Source organism: Leucoraja erinacea, chromosome 1, assembly GCF_028641065.1.
Source record: "Leucoraja erinacea ecotype New England chromosome 1, Leri_hhj_1, whole genome shotgun sequence".
NCBI lineage: Eukaryota > Metazoa > Chordata > Chondrichthyes > Rajiformes > Rajidae > Leucoraja > Leucoraja erinaceus.
This window is the reverse complement of record NC_073377.1, coordinates 66,294,962-66,302,699: the sequence shown is the minus strand read 5'-3', so window position 1 is coordinate 66,302,699 and position 7,738 is coordinate 66,294,962. Positions and strand designations below refer to the sequence as shown.

The 7,738-nt window shown below is 42.9% G+C and overlaps 1 protein-coding gene across 1 annotated transcript in view; it reads left to right on the top strand.

The window, feature by feature from the left end:
- Positions 1-5,864: 5,864 nt before the first annotated feature.
- Positions 5,865-7,738, top strand: part of spata18 (spermatogenesis associated 18) — a 57,167-nt gene continuing 55,293 nt past the window's right edge. The window contains exon 1 of the mRNA XM_055636382.1: positions 5,865-6,042. Within this exon, the coding sequence (XP_055492357.1) occupies positions 5,956-6,042 (87 nt within the window). The 5' untranslated portion in view covers positions 5,865-5,955. The remainder of the gene's footprint in view (positions 6,043-7,738) is intronic.

The window sequence follows — 7,738 nt, the reverse complement described above, 5'->3', positions numbered from 1 at the left end:
TCACATCTCGTGGAAAAAGCCAGCTTTCAGCACTGCAAGTGAAATGGTGTGAGTTGGGCAGGGCTGGGACACCATCTACAGCTCTATGCAATATGATCATTGCTGATCATCGGGCCAATTTTTCCTGCATCTAGCCTGTCCAATCCTCTAAGAATTTTCTATGTTTCTATAAGATCTCTCTTCCTTCTAAGTTCCAGCGATTACAAGCCCATGTGACCCTTTCTTTCATCATATGTCAGTCCCGCCATCCCGGGAATTAACCACGCTGCAGTGCCTTAATAGCAATAATGTCCTTCTACAATTTACAAGACCAAAATTGCACACAATACTCCAGGTGCGGTCTCACCAGGGCACTGTACAACAGCAGTAGGACCTCCTTGCTACCGAACTCAAATCCTCTCACAATGAAGGCTGTAGGGGTTTCGGTTCCCTTTACTCCACTTCGGGCCCCACTGCCCGAGTTATTCTCTCCCTTGTTGGAGGATCAATCGGCCACCACTCCACTCGAGCGGTTCCCAAGAGAGAGAATACAACAATAGGGATTCCCCTGGGTTTTAGACCTCGGAATTATGGTGGGATATGATAAAAGGTTGACTTGACCAGAGCGTGCTGATGAGAGAAAACAGAAACCAAGACGGACTCAAAGCAAGTCTAAAATTTACAGGCTTTATTAAACAATGAGAAATCGAATCTCACCAACACTACATAATACCTGACTAAACTTATGCTTTAAACTAAGACTATGGAAAGAAAATTATCGGGCACGTTGTAAAACTTACTTTACACAATTTTAGAGACTCCCCCTTTCCCCTTCTTCTCTCAACCTCTATCCTATTTCGGGAACTTCACCAGGTCACTGGGGTACTTACAGCTAGATTGATACAGGCCATCCAGCAGAGCAGAAAGAGGGAACGAGTTCCGGCTTGACTCCTGCTTTTTATACCCGAGTTTCTCCCTTGAAACCCCCCAGGTGGTCCTCTGGACAAAAGGGTCTTTTGATGATTCCCAGTTTCGATCTGGCATGAAAAATAGGCTTCCGATGATAAGGGGTTTGATGATGTCATGATCCCTCAGCCTGATCGTTATCCCATCGCCTAGATGGGCTCCCATTGTCCCGATGGATGGGTCATCCACGATGGTGATATGTTTTGCTGTTGGGCTGTTTATTCCCGTCTGCTGAGGCTCAGTTCCATCTTTTGTGTTTCCAAGATAATCTCGTTATCTCCGTCTCAGCCTTTCCTGCTCACACCATTAGCATATAGGTGTAATGCCCAGGCCCACAGACAGGTTCGAAACTGGTCTTCCTTTGTGGATTGGGGTTTTTTCCGTTGCAGCCAGCAAATCTGGTTTTAAAATGTCCATGTCCTTATCTGAGTTCTTCCATAATTTTGGAGGAATTGCCCCAATAACTTACAAAGGCTAACATGCCATTAGCTTTTTTCACTGCCTGCTTTACCTGCATGCATACTTTCAGTGACTGATGTACAAGCAAACCCAGGTCTCGTTGCACCTCCCCTTCACCTAATCTGACACCATTCAGAAACCTAAAAACCTACTAATTCCCATAGCTATCTATATTATTAAAAGTCTGATCTTGACCACTTCCTGTTGTTCTGTATATTGATTTTAGAAATTTTTTCCCATCGTTGAAAAATAAAAGAGTTATTAGTGTTTATAAAATGTTGAGATTCTCTCTCCTGAAGGCCATGCCCCTTCCGGAGGGACTATAAAACCTGGAAGTGTTGAGTGCCTCAATCAGTCTCTGCGAGATGGGGGAGCCTGAGGGTCACGTCTCTCAGTCTGAGCTGTGAATAACACTGAACGCATGTCTACTAACTGTGAGTAGTTTTACTGACCTGTCAGTGCCCTTAATGTGGTTTGAAAATATAGTTTGGAAATGCTAAAGTTGTGTTGCCTTTGGTTTGGAAATGCTAAAGCTGTGTTGCCTTTGGTTTGGAAATACCTAAAGCTGCTGTTGCCTTTGGTTTGGAAATACTAAAGCTGTGTTGCCTTTGGTTTGGAAATGCTAAAGCTGTGTTGCCTTTTTCGTTTGGAAATGCTAAAGCTGTGTTGCCTTTGGTTTGGAAATGCTAAACCTGTGTTGCTTAATTAAAGTTGCCTTGCCTAATTAAAGTTGTCTTGCCTAATTAAAGTTGCCTTGCCTAATTAAAGTTGCCTTGCCTAATTAAAGTTGCCTTGCCTAATTAAAGTCGCCTTGCTTTCTATATAATTAAAAGTCTAATCTTGACTAGTTCCTGTTTGCGCTTTATATTGATTTATTAAAAAACGCTACTACATACGGCTGTGATTTTTGGCCATTTTACCCAGGGTCCCCCTCTGCTCATCAGGTGCTGAGGATTTTTCCCATCGATGAAAGATAAAAGAGTTATTAGTGTTTTAAAAATGTTGAGATTCTCTCTCCTGTCAATCACGCCATGAAAGCCACACCCCTTCTGGTGGGCGGGGGGAGGGACTAAAAAACCCAGAGGTGTGGGTGTGGCTCAGTCTCTGCAAGATGGAGGAGGGAGAGGTCACGACTCGCTGTCTTTAGTGGCCTTGCACCCTGTTGAAATGGTATGAAACTGCGCTTGAATTTGGTGGCCTTGCACCCTGCTTGAAATGGTAAGAAACTGCACTTGAATTTGGTGGCCTTGCACCCTGCTTGAAATGGAATTTCACGGAATAGCCATGAGTCAACTGCCAGCCCAACAGCCGTGAGTAAGTGAGCTGCCAGCACAGCAGGCTTGAGTAACTGAGCCCCCCCCCCCCCCCCCCCCCCCCCCCCCCCCACCCCCCCCCCCCCCACCGATAATTGCCACCGAATTGGTGGAGAGGTGGAATATTGCGTTGGGGGACTAGCCCTCCCGTGTGATGCTGGGACCCAACGGGTCCCACTTAGTCTAGTCTAGGCTACATTTCTTCCCATCCTGCTTCCTGCAAAGATTCTATCACCTACTCCCAATTCCTCTGCGCCAGGGCTGAGGTTTTCCATACTTCATCGTCAGAGATGTCCTCATTCTTTAAGAAACGGGGGTTCCCCTCTTCCATTATAGATGAGGCTCTCACTAGGGTCTCCACTATATGAACTCTTTCTCCCCCTCCCCCCATTCGCAACAAGGACAGAGTCCCCCATGTCCGCACCTTCCACCTCATCAGCCGTCGCATACAGCATATAATCCTCCAACATTTTTGCAACCTCCAAAGAGGACCACCCCCTCCCCAGGTACTTTCACTGCAACTGCAGGAGATGCAACACCTGTCCCATCCGCAAACTTAGAGATGTCACATTCCCTCATCTAAATCGTTAATATATATTTTAAACATTGGGGTACCAGCACACGAGCCTTGCTGCACCCCCCTAGTCACTGCCTGCCATTCTGAAAAGGACCCCGTTAATCCCTTTTTTCTTCTGCGCCAACCAGTTCTCTATCCATGTCAATACCCTACCCCCAATAGCATGTGCTCTAATTTTGAAACACTGATCTCTTGTTGAACACTGCATTTTGTTGTCTCTGTACTCACTGACATGACAATGACAATTAAAGTTTAATCTGAAATCTGAATCTTGTGTGGGACCTTTTCCCTTCTTCCATTATAGATGAGGCTCTCACTAGGGTCTCCACTATATGAACTCTTTCTCCCCCTCCCCCCATTCGCAACAAGGACAGAGTCCCCCATGTCCGCACCTTCCACCTCATCAGCCGTCGCATACAGCATATAATCCTCCAACATTTTTGCCACCTCTAAAGGGGACCACCCCCTCCCCAGGTACTTTCACTGCAACTGCAGGAGATGCAACACCTGTCCCATCCGCAAACTTAGATATGTCACATTCCCTCATCTAAATCGTTAATATATATTTAAACAATTGGGGTACCAGCAACGAGCCTTGCTGCACCCCACTAGTCACTGCCTGCCATTCTGAAAAGGACCCGTTAATTCCTACTTTTTGCTTCTTGTCTGCCAACCAGTTCTCTATCCATGTCAATACCCTACCCCCAATAGCATGTGCTCTAATTTTGAACACTGATCTCTTGTTGAACACTGCATTTTGTTGTCTCTGTACTGTACACTGACACTGACAATGACAATTAAAGTTGAATCTGAATCTGAATCTTGTGTGGGACCTTGTCAAAGGCTTTTTGAAAGTTCAGATACATCACATCCACTGGCTCTCCCTTATCCATACTACATGTTACATCTTCCCGTCACTGCTTTCCAAATGCGCTGCTATAACCTCATTAATAATTGACTCGTGCATCTTCCCCACTATCGATGTAAGTCTAACTGGTCTATAATTCCCCATTTTTTCTCTCCCTCCTTTCTTAAGAAGTGGAGTTACATTGGCTACCCTCCAGTCCACAGGAACTGAAACAGTTGAGAAAACATTGGAAAATTATCACAATGCATCCTTGATTTCTAGGGCCACCTCCTTGAGTACTCTGGGATGCAGACCATCAGGCCCTGAGGATTTATCTGCCTTCAGTCCCAACAGTTTACCTAACACCATTTTCTGACTAATGTGGATGTCCTTCAGTTCCTCCCTCCCACTAGATCCTCGGTCTCCTAATATTTCCGGAAGATTGTTTGTGTATTCCTTAGTGAAGACAGAACCAAAGTACTCATTTAACTGTCTTGCCATTTCCTTGTTTCCCATTATTGCTATTGAGGGAGTGTAACATAGGTTCACCAGGTTAATCCCGGAATGGCGGGACTGACATATGATGAAAGAATGGGTTGACTGGGCTTGGAATTTAGAAGGATGAGAGGATATCTTATAGAAAAATATAAAATTCTTAGAGGATTGGACAGGGTAGATGCAGGAAAAATGTTCCCGATGTTGGGGGAGTCCAGAACTAGGGGGGTCGCAATTTAAGAATAAGGGGTAGGCTTAGATGAGGAAAACCTTTTTAACCCAGAGAGTTGAGATTCTGTGGCATTCTCTGCCACGGAAGGCAGTGGGGGCCAATTCACTGGATGTTTTCAAGAGAGTTAGATTTAGCTTTTCGGACTAAGGGAATCAAGAGATATGGGGCAAAAGCCAGAACTGGGTACTGATTTTGAATAATCAACCATGATCATATTGAATGGCTCGAAGGGCCTACTCCTGCACCTATTTTCAATGTTTCTATGCTCTCTGCATAATTTGAAATGTACAGACTGACAATAACTGCAGTTCATAATAATGAACACGGGAATGTTTAAATACACAATAACATCTCTATATTTCTCATGAAACTTGCTGTTCACCGTACTACTCTGCCCTGGAGTAACCTGGAGACAATTCAATAGTAACTTTGGAATGTTGTTTAATGTACGTTTAGAATGAAAAGAAAGTGATGTGCTGTCAGGAAGGAGCTGGGAAGTGGAACTGTTTGGATTGTTTTACAAACAACCGGTATAATTATGGTGGGCCGAATGGTCTCTTCCACGTTGAAAGCAGTGGAATTGCAATTTGTTATAACACACTTCCTGATGTTAAAGGAAAAATATTTATTTTCGCTAAATGATATTTGTCTAGAGTAAAAATGTGCCTTAATGTGTAATGAGATAACAACAGTGTGTACAAAAACAGGACGTGTATTGGAAAAATGTCCCGCTGAGTTACTCCAGCACTTTGTGTCTATTTTCCAGACATAAAAATGTTACCACTCATCTTAGTCGACAAATCTTATAATAACTTGCTTAAACAAAAGTTAGTGCATGCATTGATCAACATTCTGGGGCAATTGGACAGGGCAGATTGTGACAAGTTTGCCCGCAGTGAAGAAATAGCGTTGCTACAACTAAAAGTCAGCAGCAGCATCGCGCACGCGTGGCGTCCCTGACACCAAATCGCAATTTTTGCCCAGCCAGCCCCGTATAAAAACTGCAGCGAGAGCTCTGGTCCAGGTGGGTTGGAGCCGAGCGGGTGCTCAAGCAGGTGTGTGAAGTGCGAGTGGGTACACCTCGGCTATGGCGGATACCTTGCGAAGGCTGGTCAACACAACGACCTGCAAACTGCTGCAGAATAAACTCGAGTCTTGGTACAAGGATTATCACGTGAGCCTTATTTTACTTTCGCCCTTTTTTCATTTGGGCAAACCAGATAACTTTACCAGAAAGTCTTTGTGTAAGGATGTGGCTTTAGTAATCAGAATGTCACGATACAACGTACAGGTTCCGTTGCTCCGGGGCATCTTTTTTGCAAATTAAAATAATGTTACGGTAGGTGCAAAACAAGCATGCGTTTTGATGAAAATATTCTAATACTGTCCCATTTGCAATGTGAATGGTGCGCTTATTCTCGTGATTTACTAAAATGATAACTTTTGATTTGTTGCAAACCTATTCATTTTACTATTCAATTAAATGAATTGAAAATGCAAATTGAATTTGTCGGATCTTTTACATTGTGATGTGAAATAATTGCAGAAACCTTGCATGGAAATTTCCCGGGAGTTTGGTAACTAAGGACGCTCGTTGCTATGGCAATGAGCAAACCAGCACAGTTTTCTGTTTGCAAATAGTTTTCTGTTTGCATTTGTCATGATGTGTAATATGCAAAATAGAAAATCGCATTCAATTGCATGAATGTTTCACGCATGTAATATTTTGTCCTTGGCTGATTGAATATTGGCGAACAGTACCATTTTGCCACATTGGGTGATCTGCACCATTGCATTTCAAGGTCAGTTTATTGTCACATGTACCAATTAAGGTAAGTGTGAAATTTGAGTTACACTGGCAACAACAATTTAGTTTTGTTTCATTGTCTTTCATTTCTAAACAGAATGCAAAATCAAGAAAACAGAATTTATCTGTTTCAAATTATGAAGAATGACACTAGAAGCAATCGATTCTTTATTTAGACTTTTATTCAATCGAAAATGTGTAATTTCCAGAAAAATACTTCCAACACTCATTTGGACATGCCTTTCATGGTTGAGTTGCATTCAATTGTCTGCAGTAAATGGTCACATAGGTATAGCCATTTGCTTAAAAAATGCAGTTAACAATTCTTGCTGTGTAAAATGCATGATCCATAACCTACAATGAAAAATCATGAATAACTAAACCTAAAATGTAGAGGAATCTTCACAGAAAAATAGGAACAGAATTTGGGCATTCAGCCCTTCCAACCTGCGCTGCTATTCAATATGATTATGACTGATCATGCAAATTCAGAACCCACTTCCTGCCTTCTCCCCTATTCCTCGCTCTCTTTAACACTCAGAATTACTTCAAAATTTAATATTTAATTATTTTGCTTCAGCTGCCTTCTGCAATAGTGAATTCTGCATTTTCTCTTCTGTGGGAGATTTTTCCTCATCTCAACCCTACATTGATTATCCAATATCCTCGGGTTGTAATCCCTGGTCCTTGACTGCCTGCCATTGGGAACATCCTTTCTGCATCTAAAACACAAAGTGCTGGAAGAGCTCAAGGGGTCAGGCAGCATTTAGAGAGGGAATGAACTGACGGTGGCTTGACCTGGTGCATTGTCTGTCCATTCCTTCCCCAGATGCTGCCTGATCTGCTGAGTTCCTCCACCATTTTTTGCTCAAGATTCCAGCATCTGCAGTTTCTTGTGCATCTTTTCTGCATCTCATCTGACAAGTTCTGTTCAAATGTTTGTAGCTTGCAGTGAAATAATAATAATAATAAACTTTATTACGGACTCAAGGTCCAGACAAGGGGCAACATTACATTAAAAATGCATTGCATATCAAATATCATAAATATATATAAAATCATG